The 20,489-nt window shown below is 47.4% G+C and overlaps 4 protein-coding genes across 18 annotated transcripts in view; 2 read left to right on the plus strand and 2 right to left on the minus strand.

Moving 5' to 3' along the window:
* Positions 1–1,371, plus strand: part of gfus (GDP-L-fucose synthase) — a 6,413-nt gene extending 5,042 nt beyond the window's left edge. For all 5 annotated transcript variants that reach the window (XM_035415086.1, XM_035415088.1, XM_035415089.1 and 2 more), the window contains exon 11: positions 305–1,371. In XM_035415086.1, coding sequence (XP_035270977.1) covers positions 305–360 — 56 coding nt within the window. In that variant the 3' untranslated portion in view covers positions 361–1,371. The remainder of the gene's footprint in view (positions 1–304) is intronic.
* Positions 1–20,489, minus strand: part of LOC118225974 (E3 ubiquitin/ISG15 ligase TRIM25-like) — a 487,938-nt gene that overhangs the window by 367,257 nt on the left and 100,192 nt on the right. The window lies entirely within an intron of this gene.
* bmb (brambleberry) lies at positions 2,352–8,901 on the minus strand. 2 transcript variants are annotated; one of them, XM_035415095.1, is made up of 13 exons: positions 8,768–8,901; positions 7,860–8,117; positions 7,090–7,218; positions 6,635–6,820; positions 6,315–6,537; positions 5,954–6,070; positions 5,339–5,518; positions 4,772–4,978; positions 4,197–4,344; positions 3,731–3,789; positions 3,474–3,604; positions 3,016–3,113; positions 2,352–2,693 (listed from the first exon to the last, which is right to left on the minus strand). In XM_035415095.1, the coding sequence occupies exons 2-13, from the start codon at positions 8,115–8,117 to the stop codon at positions 2,396–2,398; spliced, it is 2,034 nt and encodes a 677-aa protein (XP_035270986.1). In that variant the 5' UTR covers positions 8,768–8,901; the 3' UTR covers positions 2,352–2,395. The 2 variants fall into 2 exon arrangements, with proteins under 2 accessions (XP_035270986.1, XP_035270987.1); XM_035415096.1 differs by having other exon boundaries at positions 2,542–2,698; positions 8,768–8,900.
* pycr3 (pyrroline-5-carboxylate reductase 3) lies at positions 10,693–18,389 on the plus strand. 10 transcript variants are annotated; one of them, XM_035415227.1, is made up of 10 exons: positions 10,693–10,964; positions 12,743–12,805; positions 13,950–14,000; positions 14,871–14,915; positions 15,228–15,324; positions 15,535–15,599; positions 15,809–15,988; positions 16,642–16,854; positions 17,116–17,208; positions 17,653–18,389. In XM_035415227.1, exons 1-10 carry the CDS (start codon positions 10,815–10,817, stop codon positions 17,833–17,835), a joined length of 1,140 nt encoding a protein of 379 aa, XP_035271118.1. In that variant the 5' UTR covers positions 10,693–10,814; the 3' UTR covers positions 17,836–18,389. The 10 variants fall into 10 exon arrangements, with proteins under 10 accessions (XP_035271118.1, XP_035271119.1, XP_035271120.1 ...); XM_035415228.1 differs by lacking the exon at positions 10,693–10,964 and adding an exon at positions 11,276–11,667; XM_035415229.1 differs by lacking the exon at positions 10,693–10,964 and adding an exon at positions 12,277–12,396.

Consider the following 20,489-nt stretch of genomic DNA (forward strand, 5'->3'; position numbering starts at 1 on the left):
GGGGGTAGGGCATAGTGTAGTGGGGGCGGGGCAGAGTGTATTGGGCGGGGCATAGTTTAGTGGGGGCGGGGCGGAGTGTAGTGGGGGCGGGGCGGAGTGTAGTGGGGGCGGGGCAGAGTGTAGTGGGGGCGGGGCAGAGTGTATTGGGGCGGGGCAGAGTGTAGTGGGGGTGGAGAACACATGAAGAGGCCCAGCACTCCTTTACTACTCACTACTTAAAACAGTCCTGACCACTGCACTGCAAATAAACCTGCAGAAATCCTCACCCGTCTCCCCCCTCCCACCCCGACCCCTCCCATTCCAGCTGTCAAGGAGACCTGCGATTGGTTTGTCGCCAACTATGACACGGCCCGCAAGTGAAGGTCCTGTCGCCCGATTGGACGGCGTCGGTGGGTTAGGAGGACGGAGGCGGGACTCTCCAGTACCACAGAAGAAGAGCGAAGGACAGAATGTGACCAACGGAATGGAGGTTCGGGAAACGCGGAATGAAGCGCCTGCGAGCGGAAACCATCGTGCGAGACCAGGGATGTCCAGCTCAAGCTTTGGTGGCTCACTCCAATCGCTTGTTTTACCTCCTTGCGTCCTTTCCTTGCTTCCTTACCTCCACCCAAACGGAGGACGCAAGGAAAGGACGCGAGGACGGATGAATTGAAGAAACGTGCCCTAGGCAAACGGTCAGTCGAGCGTCGGTTTGGAGCCACGTCAGTTACAGATGGAGAGAGGTGTATCCGCAGGTTCAAACAATTATACGTCTCTCGGTCCGAAAGAAATACTTCCACAAAGGAGGTTTCCTTCCTCAAGCATCTTTGGGAGCCTCTCCCTCCCTCAAGGAGCATTTAACGGGTTATAAGGTCCTTATAGATGGACCTCAATCGATTGCCAGGTCAATCAAGGACCAAGGAGATGAGGTCGGATAAAATAAGCAATTGGAATGAGCCCCTAGAGGGACTCAGATACCCACAGGTGTCCATCAACAGCTCATATAGGCTTTGGAAACAAGCTTTGTGGACTTTATTAAACTTGAATGAAGCACTTTAGTGCTGAAATACGCTGGTCCTCCAGCACTGGAGTCTGACCCCCGTGGTCGGTGGTTTGAAAAGACCTGCGAAGCTCTCGGTAATTAAGCGGCCATTTTGGCTCCTCTGTCATCCTGGCGTTCCATGTTGGCTCCAATCCATCCCCACCTTTGACACTAAACTGACAATCTTCACACTGTGCACATTCAGAATGTGTTACTGCTTCAGGGATAATGGGTGTGCTAAATGCATTTTTTTAATTTTTTATTTGTGCTTTCAGTCAAAATCGGTGTAATGTTCCTAGGGGTGTTGATTAATAGTATTGTAAAGTAGGAGTAAAGATTCTAGTAATGTGCTTGCTTTGTGTATGTGTGTTTTTCTGTGGGGGCACAGGATGAATGAAGTGAGCACACCTTCGGTTTTACCTCAGAAACTTACCCAGCTTGCCCAGTTCTAACCAGCTTTAGGACCACATTCACCCATTTTCACACACACACACACGTCACAATATAACACCACATGCAGCAACTGCTTGGATTCTGCTCATGCTCTTTCTGGGACTATATTACATTTTTATTTTAGCAGATGCTTTTCTCTGGAGCAACTTCCACAACTTAATGCAAAATTTTTTTTTTTTAATTTTTTTTTTTTTTTAATTTTTATTATAAACACATTATCCAGCATTTAAGTTCAGCTAAAATAGCATTTTCTCTTTTCTGATAATCTGGAGTAACGGACAGAATACAATTCAAGGTAAAATAATTTATTACAATGAATACGAGTAAAAATGCGCAATATAAAAACAATAGCACGGCCCTTAGGTAGGTAAAAACATTTGTGGCAGAAATCTCACAAAACACATCGCTACATACTGAACACAAACAAACAAATATAAATCTATCCTTGCACTTATATTTCTGTCAGAAGTTAAAGAATCTGTAACAGACAAACTGAGGCGGTTCAGAAAGGGGACACTTGAGTCTGCCCAACGGCAGTAGCGCTGATCTGGTCAGCTGACCTGGCCTGCAAATTAATCCCAACTGAAGGCCCATGTCTCTGTACAAACGGTAAAAACAGTGTAGTTAATAAAATTAGTTGGTAGAGGACAGCAAGTTAATTCACAGTCAGGCACGGAGTTCCCCTTGCCTTTGATCACAGACTCTTGTGACATCACAGACATTCCTTCCTGTCAAGTTCTCAAGGGTTGCAGCTATAGTCAACACTGCCAGTCAAAGATCCCAGCACTCCACACAAACTCCTTCGAAAAGTTTAGGGGTTTTGGATAAAAAAAAAAACAGTATACGTATATATAAATAAATAATAATAAAATTACGTCCACAGAGGCACACGTGTAACGGTTCACCAACGTCTTCACTATGTTAGTAACCAACCACATAGACACACAGCTGATACCAGCCTCCGAAAGATCTGATCGCCCTGCAGGCAAACATTTTGGGCCATTTAGTGTCGCATTTTAGTCCCCAGTAACCCAGGGCAGTTCTGATGGGCAGAATAAAAGGGGTGTGGTCAGGGGGGGGGGGAGGGGGTGGAGTCACATGGGGTTGTAGGAAGTGTAGCCTCCCTCGTGGATCCTGCAGTAGTCCTGGCCCAACAGCGCCCTCTTCTTGCAGGGAAGACCGGTCTTGGTGGTGCCGTGACAGAGCTGCCTGCCCGAGGCTGAGCTGAGGAGGACCGCAGAGAAACCCGCTGACCTTCATCATCATCATCAGCATCGCTCCCGTCAACACTAGCGCCATCATTATCCCCGTCAACAACATCACCACTACTACTACCACCATCACCATCATCCTCATCACTATCAGAATCATTATTCTGATCATCATCATTACCTCCATCACCATCGCAATAATTATCCGTCATCATCATCCTCACCACTACCGCCATCGTCCTCACAATCGTTATCCTGTTTATCACCATCATCATCGTCAGCATAAACTGCAGTGTGGGGGTTCTGGGGCAGGGGGCGCCACAGGCTCACCTGTTGCTGAAGACGGACTGGTTTGGACTGGCGCTCCGCGAATCACCCGCCCCGTCGAGAGCAAGGCCCAGGTTCCTCTGGGGAATTCCCTCCAGAGCCTGCCAATCACAGCACACCTTATTAAACCCTGAACCAATCAGGGTCCTCCATACAGATGAGACATGATCCTCACAGATTTAACAATCACCCACTGTGTGTGTGAGAGAGAGAGAGAGACTGCGCATGTGTGTATGGGTTTGTGTGTGTGTGTGTATGGGTTTGTGTGTGTGTGAGAGAGAGAGAGACTGCACATGTGTGTATGGGTTTGTGTGTGTGTGTGTGTGTGTGTGTGTGTGTGAGAGAGAGAGAGAGACTGCATGTGTGTATGGGTTTGTGTGTGTGTGTGAGAGAGAGAGAGAGAGAGAGAGACTGCGCATGTGTGTATGGGTTTGTGTGTGCGCAAACAGAACAGGGCCCACCCCTAGACCGCCACCAGGAAAACTAGGCCTGCTCTTAAGCCTGGGAGTGGAGTGGCTCAGAGTGCCCAGGACAGGAGGCAGAAATCGGGGATCCTCGATCCGAGTGAACTGAGGGGCCACACAGGGGTCATCTAAGAGAAACGGAGGCGGGGGTTAGAGGTCACATTTGTGAGCGGTGTCTGACACCACACCTCTTCAGGGGTCTAGATCATGACTGAACTGAACAGTCCATTTAAGAGGGTAGAGCTCAAACATACCAAATGCAAAACTATCCTGATCCAAGGGATCTGGCGCCATGACACCATCAAGCAGGTCGCTGAGAGAGAGAGAAAGTCATTTTCCTTTTTTAAACATGTAGTATAGTATACAACCATATTAGGGTTTAAAACATGTAATATAGCATACTACTATATCAAGGTTTAAAAATATAGAATACTACTATATGAAAGATTAAAGATCTAGTATGGTATACTACTCTATGAGGGTTTATCATGGAGTATATACCACTATCATCTGGGTTTAAAAATGTAGTACAGTATTATACTATTATAGTATTATAGTAGTATAATACTACTATATCGGTTTAACATGTAGTACAGGATACTACTGTAACGGGCTTGCCAACTCTCGAGCTTTTGGTGTAAGATGCACCGTCAAGCTCCGTCTCACACTACCCATCATGCAAAAAAAAAACAAAAAAAACAAACAGCACGAATCGCTCACCAGTCAGGAGTGGAGGACCTCAGGCGGGGGCACTGGGACGGTCTGCCGCGGGGCACTGGGGTTTCTGTCGGGGGGAGGGGGGCAGACCTTGCCCCCTTCCCCCGGAGCCTGGAACAGCCCCACAAGAGCTGCTGCAGAAACCAGTGACCTGCAGACAGGACTGTCAGCTTAGCACATCATACTGTGTATGCACACACACACACACACACACACACACACACTATACACCCCATACACCACACACCCCTTTGGAGAGTTCTTGGGAGTGTTTTTATTCCAGTTGTGTCGAAGTCAGTGATCTAGAACTCTGTTGCTTTCTATTACCAGTAGCCATTGTGACGTCAGCATTAGAATGTTCAGCTAAGAACATTCTAACCACACATTTGTGATCTCACACCTTAATGAGTTAAGCAAGCTGAACACAGATGGTCATCCAATCATCTGTCAGTTAAGATGAACCTTGTGTGCCCCACCCCCTCACCCAGAGACAGGGTGAGCAGCAGTAGGCTGAGGCTGGGCAGGTCCAGCCCCACCCCCCTGCATGCTCCGCCCCTCTCTATGCCGCACCCCCTCACCCAGAGACAGGGTGAGCAGCAGTAGGCTGAGGCTGGGCAGGTCCAGCGCAGGCTGCTGGTTGAGCTCTGCCAGGGCGTTGAGTGGCACGGTCACCAGCAGGGCGGCGCGGGAGAAGAAGGGGCAGTGCAGGAAGGAGAGGAGCAGCGCCGCCAGCAGGAAATACCCAGCATGCACTGCGCAGGTCCACAGCGCCGACAGGCTCAGGCCTGAGGGGAGAGAAAACGCTCCGGTCAATGACATGTATACACACGCGCACGCGCACACACACAAACGTACGCACACACACACACGCGCACACACACAAACGTACGCACACACACACAAACGTACACACACACACACACACGCTTTTGGGTTTTGGGGGTTGGTGGTGTGTGCAGGATCTTTGCCATTATTTCACCTACAGTGCACCTGCGTGAAAGTGCATGTCTTCTAAAGCACAGCGAGACATTCATACCTGTGTGTGTAAGTGTCAAGGTGATGAGTACGCCTGTGTTAACACGCGTGTGTGTGTACATCTGTGTGTGTGTGTGTGAACACGTACGCGTGCACGTGTATGCACGTACCTGCCTGTCCCAGGTACCTCTGTATGAGGTGCAGTCGGTCCTCCAGGCGGCTCTGCATGTTGTCCAGGTAGAGCAGCATGTATCCCAGGGTGCCGTTCATCCGCTCCAGCTTCCCCATCAGGTCAGAGTAGTACCGGGCTGTGCGGTTCTGATGCCGCAGGAACCCAGACAGGTTGTGTTCTGGTGGGGGGGGGGGGGGGGGGGGGGGGGGGGTGGGGGGCGGAGCAACTCATTCACCGAACTGTGAACTCAAGCGTTTGACCAAACTTTGACAGGTCACACACACACACACACACACTCACCACACTCACCACACTCTACCTGCCGCATGCACACACTAACAAACTCCAACACACACACACTACCCCACACACACACACTGCCTTCTTCATGCGCGCGCGCGCACACACACACACACACACACACACACACACACACACACACACACACACACACACACACACACACACACACACACACACACACACACACACACACACACACACACACACACACACACACACACACACACACACACACACACACACACACACTGCGCAAAGCTTTGGGCTGCAAACATCAGTATGCAAAATGCCGCTGATTCATGCATGGTACCGATTTTGCTGTAGATGTCCTGTGCTCGACCTCTGACCTCCGCCAGGTCATCCAGAATGGCCCTATGTCCCTCCTGCAGGTCTGACCCCTGACCTTTCAGCTGCTCGCTGACATTCTCTGCAATGAGGGAGAGGAGGGAGGAAGACGGGATGAGTGAGAGAGAGAGAAAGACAGACAGGACAACACTGGAATGCATGTAAGTACATGGAGTACTGTATGTGTGAGTAATATGGGGTATGACTGAGTGTATGGTGTTTGTGTGTGCACGTGTGTGTAAATGCATAAGTGTGTGTATAAATGTGTACGTGTGAGCGTTTATAAAGTGTGTGTGTGTATATATACACACACACACACATCTGACCCATTCTCTGTGTAATGCCCTGGATGAGCTGGGCCACCAGCTCCTGGCCGGAGGCGATGAGGGCCTTCTCCTGCCCCAGCCGCTGCAGGTTGGAGCTGATGGAGGTCTCCAGCTGGTCCTGGCCCTGCTGCAGCGCCCCCTGCTGTTCCTGCAGCGCACTGTGCCCCTGCAGCAGCTTCTCCAGAGAGGCCACCGTCAGCTCCCTCAGCTCCAGCTGGCCCTCCTGAACCCACCAGGAAGAGACCACTCAGCATTTCGCGATTAGCGAGGAAAGATAAACGTTCCCGGCACAGAGGACGGGGGGGGGGGGTCCCCCCTACCTTCAGGTCCTGCATGGCCTCCAGCTGGCTGGTCGCCGTGGAGATGAGGGCGTTGACGGTGAGCTCGGCCTTGCGGCGGAAGTGCTGCTGGCGGGTGGCGTAGCACACGGAGCGCGCGCGGTTGCTCACGATGTGGTAGGCGTTCCACGTGTCCGAGTCCATGGCTGCAGTGCACTCCTTCAGGGTCTGGGGGGGGTGGGGGTGATAATCTACAGGTCACATGGGGCTCATTCCAGTCCCTTATTTTATCCGTCCTAGTCTCCCCTGCCCTCGCCTGACCCAGAAATCGAATCGAGGTGCGCCATCTTTTAAGGACACTACAACCCGTTAAATGCTCCTTGAAGGAGCTAGGTGCTAGGAGGCTCCCGAAGGACGCTTGAGCAAGGAAGCACGAGTGCATCAGATCCATTACAGATGATTTCACCCCCCCCCCCCCCCCCCCCCCCAGGCCGTACCATTTCCTCAGTGCAGGGGAAGGTTCTGCGGCCCTCCACCTCAGACTGGCAGTTGAACAGGACCACGCCCAGCTTGGCCAGCTGCTCCTCCGATAGGCCGCTGCAGGTGGACTTCAACTGGGCTACCACCTGCAGGACAGATGAGAGGCGTGGCTACAGGCATGTCCACAAGAGTTCTGACACAAAATTGGCTTCTGCACATTGCACAGGTAGGTGCTGCTCCCTGGGAGAGACTGAGACCATTAACAGATGCTACATATGCAATCGCTTATTATTATTACTATTATTATTATTATTATTATTATTCAGCAATCTTGGCAGGAGGAGATTTATATTGATGCACAAAAGGGAAAAAGCCAATTGTTTTTGGTCTGATCAAAACCAAATGTATGCCGTTAACAGCAAATATACTTGGGCTCAGGTCCGGGATATTTTGCATCCATATTCAAGCAAGGTTCGGGTATTGTTTATTTAAAGCTCAATTTGACTCGAGCGGCTTTCATTCAGTGACATGGATTAGTATCTGGCCTTGGGTGTAATCCCGCGTGCGTCACGCGCGTGTCGACACTGTTGCTTGTGGAATGGATATACTGACTGCATTATGGAACGGAGACTTAACATTTATAAACTGCCTACTCTGGGAGCGTACATAAACCCGCGGGATTTGGGTCCAGCTGCGTCGGTAATACCGAGTAGCCTCTTGCAACACTCCACAATCCCTATTAGCACCTTCACTGTTTTTATTTTAAATGACTCGGCCATCTGGTTACCCGGTAGTGACAGGTATCCAGAGGGCTAAGCTCCATCGTCTTCGCCTCCGCCAGGAACTTCTCGTCCGCCACGCTCATCTCAAACGGGGGAGTGTATTCGTCTGGGCCCGGCGACAGAGGCGGCGGCGGCGGCGGCGGGGGTGACTCGGTGCCTTTCCTCATCCAGGCGAAAAAGGCGGACGCCGTCCCGCACCAGGAGCACAACGCAACGAGGACCACCAACCGGGCCGCCAGCCTGCCCGGACCCCTGTGTCCCATCTGAAAAATTGAAATAAATCAACGGGTAAATAGACTGGAGGATAAATCGATAGGCAGTCTAACAAAACTGCTCCTCTACTCCCTGCTGCGGTGGTATAATTTTCCACAATTCATAAGTAGTTCTTTTTCTACGTGCGTGTACTGACATCGAGAGAGACGAAGATGACTGCAACTCGGTTACAGGTGTCATTTTAGAATTCCACTTCATCCTACAATTCTAGTGCGTCCTACACTGGCGTCCTACCTAAAAAGCCTTAAACAAACTCTGAAGCGCAAACGGATCTTATTTATGTGGGATTTTCAGGCCAATCCTCAACAAAATTATCAGCAAAATGAAAAATGTAAACAAAGAATGTCATTCAATTTCAGCTCAGCCCACACATGACAACTTCACAGCTGACGCCGCTGCTCTGCCCAGGCATGTTCGTGGAAAGACCAGCTTAGCCGACTAGCAATTTCCACAAGTCAGGCATTTACGTTGGATTCTTTCACAAGAAATAAAGCGTAGATTCATGCAATGTTCAACTTATCTAGCAAGGTTTTATGCTATATGTTAAAGAACTATAATTGCCTCATGATAAACAGACGAAACTACTAAACGCGTGCTTCAGACAATACGAAGTTGAGCAGACAACAAGGGATACACTAACCTTTAAGAAAACCGTAAAGTGTCTTGCAAGTTTTTCTTTTGTCTCGTTTTTGCCCCACACCGTAACATTCACCAGCAGAAACTATTGCCCCAGCTGACCAGCGTTTTTATTTTAATTTCGCCCCGGCTGTTTCCGAATATTTAAATACCCAGAACGCAGCCAATCAAAGAGGGCAGGAGGGGCCATGAAATGAAGCCGAGGAAGCAACGACAAACAGCCTGTGCTGCGCGCATGCGGACTATAAAAGCGCGTGCTGCCTTGCCCAACTGTAGAAACTCATTGGGCAGGAGCAATACCTCGCAGAGATCGGGGCACCACTGAAGAGACCTAGAGCGGAGGTAAATTGCTGCAATTAATTTGACAGATTAGCCTACAGTTTTGTAATTATTACAATCGATTGGCTATGTTTAAGATGAACATTCTCGTTCAAGCATTTTGCGCCATAATTACACCTTATTTTTTGTCCATTATTCTGCTGGAACCCAATTGATTATTATTATTTTATTATTATTATTATTATTATTCCCTAAAACTGAATGGGCAGCAAAAGCCATAAATCCTAGGGCTATGAAACTTAATTCACACGCATTAGTAAGGTTGGGCGCTGATGTTGCTTTTTGAACTGCAGAGTGTGAATGCCTCATTACTATGGCAAGCCGTTTAAGCTTTTATTCAACTGGTTTTCAATATCAATAATTAAATTTTAACTAGTTAAAATTGAAATTCTTTATCAGGGATTTAACTTTAACTAGTTATAATTCAAGCTTTTCCCCATTCATTTCAATGGGACCTTTCATTTCTGATATCAACAGTTTAATTTTTATATATCAAGAATTTTAACTAGTTACAATTTAATTCATGATATCAGAAATTGGTATTTTAGCTAGTTGAAATTATATTGTTGATATCAATAATTGATTTTATGATCAGAAATTGGTATTTAACTGGGTCAAATTCCAACTCTCATTGAAATGAATGAAAAAAACTTTTTAAATCTCACTAATTAAAACAGATTTTCCGATGTCAAGAATTGGCATTTTAACTAGTTAAAATTTAATTTCCGATATCAATAATATGCATTTTAACTGGTTAAAATCGCATTTCTGATATCAGAAATACACATTATAACTAGTCACAATTGAATTTCTGATATCAAGAATTTGCATTCTAGCTAGTTAGAACTGAATTTGTGATATCCTCTAGAAATGAATTAAAGCTAAAACGGCTTGCCATACATTACCCACCACTGTACAGCTGCTGTATCAAAAGTATCCTTCCTAGCCCCTTCAGGAAATCGCAACAATTAATGCAAATTCAACCAAACTCCGCAATATTTGCGGGGGCTTGCAATTTTGCAAAATTCCCGCGATTTCTAGGATGTCCAAATCCAGAGCCCTATATGTGCGTTAATGCATATTAAAAAATACGTAGCAAAATGCATCTGTAGGGGCTGCAGTCATAAAGAAATTATGGTTAGGGAACGTAATCATAAGTGCTTATCTGTCACAGGAGTCTTCAGTAACGTTGAATGGTGTTCCATTTTGTGAATAAATTTGTTCTCTGATGAAACAATATCTTTGTTGGCAGACGGCTCCTTCGGACAATCTCTGTTATCAACACTGCTATCTAGCATAATTAGGAAGCATAGCCTAGCCCGACCTTGTTACTTGTTGCTCCTCTGGGACAGACCGTTCATCACTGCCTACTGGTTTACTCCAAAATTCAATTCGGAAACTTTGTATTAAATAACTCCTCGTTTACAGTTAGCACAAAATTACATTACAAATTTACAATTTGGTAGTCTAATTCTCATAATAAGACCACATTTCCCATGAACCCCAATCGTCGCACTTACCTGCGTCAGTCAAATCAAAACAACTAACGTGACACGTAAACACATCGCGCACTCAGGTGAAATTACACAATGAAGAAAGCGAACCTATCTCATTTGCCAACGAAAATAACTGCAAAAGACCGTGCAAAACAATTTCCAAATGTTTTACACGAAAGTGGAGGCAAACTATTTTGCACTCCGTGCAACATTGTGATGGAACACAAACGGAAATCGTCACTGGACAGCCACTTTTCTACCGCGAAACATTTGAAAATGGTTTTAATGCCCCAACATCGACATAGACGAATCACCGTCACCGAAGCGACAATATCGAAATCAGTGGCGAGTTCTGAAAGTATCAAGGTGAGTAGCCTACAGTCTTTCGTCCACTTTGATGGAGGCAGACTGAAAGGACACTCATCAACCCCTATTTATTTATTTATTTTCTATATAACGATGCCTGACTGGTCATATGATTTGGGCTCCTGACCTAATAGCTAAAAGCAATACGGTATTTTTTATGCTATTAAATTGGCAAAGACCTCGGAATTTGAATTTACCGCCAGTCAAATTAGAGGGGCTGCTTTCACCAAAAAGGGGCGGGGGCATGACGTAAAGGAAAAGTCGCCTACCCGGTTGTGCCATTAGACGTGTGTATGGTTGTGCTGCTCTCATCTAGTACGGTTTCCGGTTTTTTTTTCTCTTCGATTTCGTTTCGCGGCAAAACAACATCCCGTTAACTTAGAGTTGAAATCGAACAAACTAACGTCTGCTAGCTTTTGTTTGATGCGATATCCGTGTAATAATGAGGTGCATTGTACCCGGTTGTTATAATGCCCCCCTTAAACTTGCCTTGAAAGCACATTTTCATAGTTTTCCACGCGATGCAACTTTGTGCCAGACATGGATAGATGTAATCAGACACCCCAACATAACAGCCGAAGAAGTTCGCAAACGAGGACTAAGGGTATGCAGCGACCACTTTGAAGACACCGACTACCAAGGCGACCGTCTGAAGCGTGGAACTGTGCCCACCGTTTTCCCATGGTCGGTCGAACCGCTCGAGGTATACTAAAGCGGGCTGGCTAACGCTATCGTGTCCGTCTGATACATAGGATGTCTACGGTAACAGTTAGACAGCTTGCTGACTGTTGTCGCGCAATGATATGCATCCTCGAGTTCGACACTAAACTGCCTGGCTCTACTTCCTGCATTTGTAAAGGAAAGCAACGAAACAGACGTAACATTAACATGATGAAATAACTCATCGAAAAATGAAGGGCGACACATTAATTAGAAGGACAATATCAGTCATGAGCAGCAGGGACGTGTGTTTATAGTGAGTCTAACGTGGAGTTTGATGTTGAATGGGCTGCTATTGGATGGAGGGGGGGGGGGGGTTTGCTTACACGGGTATCAAATATCTAAATATTGAAGCAAGCAGCCTAAAAACTGTATGGGGTGCACACAAAAGCCCGGGTAGGTGTAAAAATGACCCCAGAAGTGTTATAAAGTGAAATTCCCCTTTAAAACAGTATTATAAATTATGTTGTGCTGTACGTCCAATGGTATAGATCAGTGTTGCACTTCCACAGTCAAGTTTCAGAATACCATCGGGAAAGTTTTTGTTTCCCCTCTCTCTATATCCCCCTTTAAAAGATCCCCCATTATTCACTTGACTGGGAGCTCCAACGTTTTGCAGTCAACATGCGCAGATACCGATGTACTTCCGGAGCTCCACGAGCGATCTGAAAGCGCGCTGGCAGTCCTATCTAGTATGGTGTGCCTGTCTATGGTGAGCTATAGTTTTCGTTTCGTTATCAAGCCTCCGTTTGCAGGCAACCATGCCGAATTTACCCCGGGCGTGTGCCGTGCCTGGATGCGCGAACATAAAGGGTAAAGTCGAGGGTAACCTTACGGTGTCATTATTTCAGTTTCCTAAGAATGTTGCAATTCAGAAGAAATGGGTGGCGTTCTTGAAAAGTTGTGGCTATACTGGCGTGATCAGTGCAAACACTCGCTTGTGCAGTGACCATTTCCAAAAACCGGACAGCTTTCAAAATTATAACCAGAGGCTTCTTGGCTTGGCCAAATTACTGAAACTTGTTGCCGGGGCTGTTCCCTCTCTACCCCCTGTCCAGGACCATTCTCTTTCTCCTCCGACGACATCAGTGGCAAACGAGCCGACGAGCCTGATCGAACATGTAAGTTGCTCTTTATTAAATTAACAAGCTTGAATTCTGGCTATAGCCTCGACCGCCAGTTTACAGAAGTACCTCAGATATCCGAACCTCGGGGATCTGAAAAGTCCGGTCTACCGAACAGGGTGTGAAACCGGAAGTATACCTGGAAGCATAACATCGATAAAAAATGACGAGCCCAGAACGAACACGAGTAACTTGGAAACATCATAATTAGACGAGGGATTGAGTTTGACAGCTGTTGCTGAAGAATACAACACAGGAAAGTAGCCGTTTTTACATTAAAAAAGGACCAGGACAAAATTATCGATAAACAGTTTGCAGAAGAGGCAAAACACAGTTGCTCACTGCAGAAAGGTGTTCACTTCATTGTTGCAAAGCGTCCGACAGACCTTTGGCCTGGGGTAAGCACGCAATCATGGTCTCGTGGCTAATGTCTCGTCGTGTGACCACTAAGTCTTAAAATGTAGGTTAATGTGTGGTTGCATGGGTTGGCCCTGGTGCTTGGTTGACTTCAGCTGGTGGCTCGTTATGTTGTCGGTTTTCTTAGCGTCATTAGTGAGCGCATTTTTTTCTCCAGATTGAGCTGAGAAATTAACGTTAGTGTGTCTTCCAATCCCCTCGCTTCGTAAATCAGCTGAGTTCACTTGTTTAAAAGTCATGTTCTTTGATTCACTTTCTGTTCTGTACGCCGTTTATACATTTGGAGAAAAGTCTTTTGTGTAACATCACGAACACGTTTACAAGTAATGGCTGCATAGAGACTGTAAAACCAAAGGACTAACCTTGCAGTTGGAGCGTTGCGTGCAGCTTTTGTACATTTGCTCAGCAAACCCCGGGCTAAACTACAGTTGTCCAGCTACAACACGCGTGTCCGGAGAGCATTGACCGGAGCTGGTCCGGAATTAAGGGTTGAGAGTTGTCATTAAAAAAAAAGAAATAACGGAGGGAAATCAATTCGCTGGTTAGTTGCATTATATTCGCCTATTTTTTTATATGTGCATGTGAGGGTTGGATACTTGTTAACAAAGGAGTTAAGTTATTTCGTTTGAAAGCATTTTCATGTGACTTGCGAGACCCGTATGTGTCAGAATTTTGCGAGCGTTTTGGATTATACCCTTAATTTATCGCTTCATTTCTTGCGCAGATTACAAAAGACTCTACAGGCAAGATTGACACAGTCACTATAAAATCGGAGGTAAGTGACACGTACGAGAACGCACTTTATGTATTGTGGCCAACTTGTAGAGCTCGGTAAGGGTGGCTATAGCTAAGATTGACTTGAGCTTAAAAATGCTGTATGCTTTTTGCGTACTTCCTATCTCTTCTAGCGCCACTTACACGGGGACATTAATAATGAAAGCATGTTGGTATATAAATTCAAGGAGAGGTTCTCAAACTAGATCCTGGGGGATTGCTGTGCATGTTGGGCTTTGTTGTCACAAGTCTCTCAATTAAGGTTATTGAACAAATAATACATGCATTTAAATTGCACAAATTAACAAAATGCAGTTTTGGCTCATTGTTGTTTAATTTTTTTTTTTTAAAGTCTTAATTATCTTCCAGATGGTTAGTTTTAGTGGCCAAGTGTGCAGACTTTCACCAGTCAGGAGCCTGTCGATTCACCTCAGAGTCTTTAATTAGATTTGTTAAATAATTTTGTTACCTCTATTTAGTCTTTTGCAATACAGCACAATGTGAACATGTTTTCATGGCATACATTAGTTTTCTGACAGACTGGCTTGAGAGGGTAAATGATCCCTCTTAGCATGAAAATAATCTGATTAAGAAAATGAAACGCTGGTTAAAACTCTGGATTTGCAGTTGTGCTTGGGACAGAAACCAGGATTCGTAGGTGGTCCTGAGGTCTGGGTTTGAGACCCATGGTTTTAAAGGCTAAGCATTTTTATTTATTTGATCCTTTTAGCTCCACTATTGGATTGTGAGGGAGGAGGGTCTTGGGACTGAGAAGTTAATTTACCCAGGCGCGCCCCTGAAGAAGCATTTTGTTTGCAAACGTGCGGCCACGTCGTTAATAATAAAAACCTCTCTCCCATCCGCGTTGCAGGTGCTTTCAGATCCTGGAGGCAAAATGAACAAAGTGTCCACTCAGGTAAGCACCCCTGTTAGATTGCGTTGTCGTCCCCCCCCCCCCCCCCCCCCCCCCCCCCCCCCACCCCCTCAGCCCAATTCCAAATCTTTGAAACCAGTATCCTCTTCAACACCCCAAAAAAATGCACTGCTGTACAGCTTGGTTTGTTGGCCGTTCCCTGGGGTGGTGTGGGCGTCCCTGTTTGAAATAACTTTAGCCATATCGACAGCGCTGTTTAGGGAGGAGGTCTTGTGCTGTGCAGCTTGGTGAGCGCTGTAATGCAGCGTGCTTCGGCGGGGGGGTCTGACCGCGGCGACTGTCCTCCTGTTTCAGTGCAAAACGGAGCAGCGGTGCTCGGCCGACGTGCCGATCGGCTTCGTCGGCGCGGGGAACATGGCCTTCGGGATAACCCAGGGGATCCTGATGTCAGGTATCCGGTCCTGCCCTCTGTTTTCGTGAAGGTGAACTTTAAACGGGTGCGGTTTACGTGCGTGTGAGGTAAAGATCGGGTGGCTTCCGGTGGAGTGTTTATTCGCTGAAAAGCGTTCATAAAAAATGATAAACAGTTGGGAAGTGATCCGTGTGTCGGTGGTCTGTGCTGGGCGCTTGTGTTTTTTAACTCCGCCCACTTTCCTTTCAGGGGAGGTCAGTGCTGAAAATGTGAGAGTGAGCGCCCCATCCTCCAACAACCTGGGCCGCTTTCGGGTACGCCAGTCTGGTCAAGATAACAGGGCTAATGCAGTAGTTAAGAGCATAAATCTGGCAGGAAGTCCAGATAGGGACTTTCCCTCCTGTCCCCCAATGACAGGGATAATGCAGTAGTTAAGAGCAGAATTTGGCAGGAAGTCCAGATGTGGGGGGGGGGGTTCCACACACCCCTTGTCACTGAGGCCAGGCCTGTCTCTCCACTGCAGGAAATGGGCGTGGGCATCACTCACTCCAACGCGGAGGTGGTCTCCTCGTCTCGCCTGGTCTTCCTGGCGGTGAAGCCCCACCTGGTCCCAGGTGTCCTCCAGGAGATCGCCTCTCATGTCACTCGGGAGCATATCGTCGTCTCCGTGGCAGCAGGTGTCACCGTAGCGACGGTAGAAGCGGTAAGAGCCCGTGTTTCCTGTTGGTCCGTCTGTCCGTCTCTGTCTCTTGTCCAATTTGAAGGGGTAAGACCTGGAGGTTCACAAAGCTTACGAAACAAATCCCATAAGCAAAGCACACAAGCCCTCTGGCCGTTTCAGATTTTCATCCTTTTCCTTTACCGACGGTAAAGAAGCTGCAGCACGCGCTTGGTGTAATGTCTAACACTATTCTGATTTCTCCTAGCTGAGGATTTCTAGAGGGAGGTCCCTGTTTTCCCCGTTCATCTTTGTATGCTGTTAATATAGTACAGGTATAATCATTTATAATCTGCTCTTAATAGCATCACTAGAAAAAGAGTTCACCATAGTGTTTAGCTCACAAGTCATATCGCAACCACAGCATCTAGCTCTATAATTTCAGTATATTTTGTCCAAGTCAGGCTGTCCTGTATTTTCATAAGCTTTAAATCTGTTCATAGTCGAATTCTGCTTTGCAAAACGGGTTGTTTGGACTGTTGGACTACAAATCCCACAATTAAGCTTTTCCTCAGAAGCTTATGCACATCATAGACAGACTTTGCAAAGAACTGTGGGAAAGTCTGATTTAAATGTATTAATTTATGTTTTTGTGCATTTTTCGGCTAACGGGACCCGCTGTGCTCCTCCCTCCTCAGCTCCTCCCACCGGACTCTGTCGTTCTCCGGCTCATGCCGAACCTTCCCTGCCTGGTCCAGGAGGGGGCGCTGCTGTTCGCCCGCGGCTCCAAGGCCCGGCCCGAGCACGGGGCGCTCCTCAGGGACCTGCTGGCCCCCTGCGGGCTGGTGGAGGAGGGGCCAGAGTCGTGGATCGACGCCCACACCGGGCTAAGTGGCAGTGGGGTGGCTTTTGTGAGTCACGCACGCACGCACACACACACACATGCGCACACGCACGCGCGCACACACACACGCGCACACGCACGCACACACACACACACACACATGCATGCATGCAGACTGTTTTGTGCCATGAGATTGGGATTAGAATGCTCCCGTTGAATTGCGTACCATCAGATAGGCATTTGAATTTTACATTCTTGTTGTGTGTTATCTGGTGTCTGCAGGTGTGCCTGTTTGTGGAGGCGTTATCAGTGTTGTGTGTGTCTGCAGGTGTACCTGTTTGCGGAGGCGTTGGCTGAGGGCGGGGTGAAGATGGGCATGCCCAGTGCTCTTGCACACCGTATCGCTGCTCAAACAGTCCTGGTATGTTACTGCAATCGTCGACATGACGTGTGTGCGTGCGTGTGTGATTATTGGGTGTGTGTAAAGAGTGAGCTAGCATGTGGTTATTTTGTGTGTGTGAGACGTGTGAACTGGCATGTGTGGTTATTGTGTGAAGTGTTAGCTAGCGGTTGATCATCTTTGTAAAAGTAAGCTAGCATGTGTGATTAGTTGTGTAAGTACGAGGTAGTGTATGCCATTAGTGTTGTCAGTCTAAGCTAGAATTTGTGTGTGCTTGTGTGTGTGTGTGTGTGTGTGTGTGTGCGTGCGTGTGCGTGTGCATGAGAGCTAGTGTGTGTGATTAGTGTTGTCCGCATGAGCTAGCATTTGTGATTACCTGTGTGTGTGCGTGCGTGCGCGCCAGAATGTGCGATTAGCGTTGCCAGTGTAACTTGGCTGGTGCTTGTTTCCATGGCGATGTGGCAGGGTGCTGGGCGGCTGCTGCGGGACTCTGGGAAGCACCCAGCCCAGCTGCGCGCGGACGTCTGCACCCCCGGGGGCACCACCATCTTCGGGCTCCACGAGCTGGAGAGGGGGGGCGTGCGGGCCGCCACCATGGGGGCCGTGGAGGCCGCTACGGAGCGGGCGAGGGAGCTGGGCAGGAAGTGAGGCGTGGCAAGGGGGGGGGGACGCCCGGGAGCGGATTAAATCGGGGTCTGGAGAACGCGGCCTTCGAAAACCGCGCCCCTTTCGGACGGCGAGCGACGGCACAGGAAACGGAGCTTTTAAGACTGGAATCGTTGAAATGTTCCGTCACACCAGTTTACTTGCATGCGATTTTGTACGGTGCGTATTCTGAAAATAAGTCTGTGAGATGTGAAGGAGGAACAAAAGACACTAGTTTCGACCCCACACAGGGGTCATAGCATAGTTTTCTGATCTATTACTTCCTTTCTGGTTCATTTCCTGACTTGAATTGACATTGATTATAGAGCACTGCCATGTTGTATGTGGCAAAGAATTTAATAACATGTCTACTTGAGAAATGTTTACCATTGCTTTTTTTCCCCCATGTTTTTTCATAAATTTAACATTAAATTTTTCACAACCGCTTGTCCCGAAGCCGCATCTGTGTTCTTTGGTCTTAAAAGGGGGGGAAACCCTGAGTATGTGTTTTATATGTACCATTCTGGAATAAAAAATAATGAAATAAAAGATGAAAATGCTCACTGACTCCCCTTTCTCGAGCAAGCGAAGCGACTGAAACGGTGTCCTTGCGCTCGGCCGATTACCTGTTCACCTGCCATCGGAATTCTTCCGGTTGCCGGCGAGCTCGCGCCAGTGGACGGAATTCCAGCGGTGAGGAACGTGTTGCGCGAACGACTCGAAAGCTTCAAGACCGCAGGCGGCCCACCTGTGGACGACGTGGGCTGTTGCACGTCTCTCCAGTGAGACTCCCGACAGCACCAGAAGAACTACAAGCACACGCAGAGACACGCGCTCTCTCGCTCGGTGGCCACTGTCAGGCACGCCTTGCTGACCGTGTGTGTTCCTTCATCACCTCAGGTCAGCATTTTTCGAGCGGACACTTTTCAGCAGGATAATGCGTCGCAAAGCACGCATCGCTTTAAGCTGGTTCTACTCCGATGGCCTGCACGGTCCCCGGATCTCAATCCAATAAAGCGACTTTGGGTTGGGGGAGAACGGGAGGTTCACAGCATAAATGCGTTGCCAAAAAAAAAAAAAATTGCAGGAACATGACTAATGCCATTGAGTCAGCATGGAGCAAAATCCCAAATGAATGTTTCCTGCCCCTTTCTGAATCTGGAGGCAAAATGGAGTCCTATTTGGTACTATATAGGTGTACCTAATAAAGTGGCCACAGTGTATATATACCATGTTTTGGCAGTATGAAAAATGAAGACGGAATAGCTGTCTGTTTGGAGTTAATTACAATTATTATTCTATGGGAAAACAGATACTTATTTCTGTGCACAATGCACCGTTTGCTTTCCTCTATAGCAGCCTTTGATTGAATGTCCGGTTTTATTTGGTGTTACAATGCACAGTATAGCTATGCCAACCCATTTACCCCGTTTACCTGCCTCCACTATCTGGAGCTCTGTTACTTAAGTAACGTTAATATTAGATACCGGTACACACGTTGGATTTTAGCACTAATTTTGTTGTCCCAGATTGACCCCAATGGGGAAATATGATACTTCACAGCGATCGCAAATTTCTACTATATTTGGAATCGAACGCCCGCCCAGATCCGGTAACACTGGTTGCCCGTGATTCTGCGACAGCGCGCAGGCGCAGAGGGTGCAGTTTTGAGAACGTACCAACCTGTGATCTTGATAGGGGAGTGCGAGAAGAATCGAATTGTATCATCTTTGATATAGCTTTGATTTGCGCAGACAGATAACTAATTATTAACATACATATATCTCATAATTTTATAGTTGCAGTTTCGGAGCACTGTACTTCCGTTTGCCGTGACCAATGTTTCATTCACCTCCCCTCCTCTCACCCATAACGTTATATTGAAATGACGTAGTTACCACTTCCGGTCCCTTTCTGTTACTCGGACAGCTGCAGGATAGGAGGTGGTGGAGTACCGGTCCAGAAAACTATACAATACAGAACAGTGAGTAACTGTTAGTGGAGTTTTCAGAACTCACGACTTGGTGTAAACTTGTTTAGGCTTGACTTAGGGTCATTACCGGATAATAGTTGGCTGTCTCCTTCCGGAACCCCACAGAGCAAAATCCAGCTGGGTAGCTAAAGCTAACTGAATACATGTGTCAATTTCCACCGGTGACGCAAGTCAGCTACGGAGACTTTAAAACGCAGGCTATCGGCGCACATGTGAAATGTTATAAAACGAAATTGGTGTTGAAACTATTATATGTGACTTATGAAATAGTTATTGTGCACCGCACCATCTGCTGTGAAACGTGGGAAGGCCGAGACTAGAGAGCGTTTTGCCGGGTGTGCGAGTGTGTAGCCTTTCCTCGGGCAAGCTCCGGCGTGCTGCTCTGACTTGGCATGACTCGCATTTTGGAAATGATGCATCATTTCGGCGTTAATAGGGATTGTGATGTTAATTCTGAGTTCTCCTTATATTGCTTTGTTAAACAACATGACACGTTTCAGCTGTCAACAGATCGTTAGCCGGTTGAGTCCAGTTAGCGACCAATAATCGTAATCATCTGTGATGCATTTGAATGACGAACAAGCCCATACAGATCGATTGCTTTACCCCCACTGCGGTTGGAATGTACGTAGCTGTTTGTTTATTTATTTATTTATTTTTATTA

Source organism: Anguilla anguilla, chromosome 4, assembly GCF_013347855.1.
Source record: "Anguilla anguilla isolate fAngAng1 chromosome 4, fAngAng1.pri, whole genome shotgun sequence".
Taxonomy (NCBI): domain Eukaryota; kingdom Metazoa; phylum Chordata; class Actinopteri; order Anguilliformes; family Anguillidae; genus Anguilla; species Anguilla anguilla.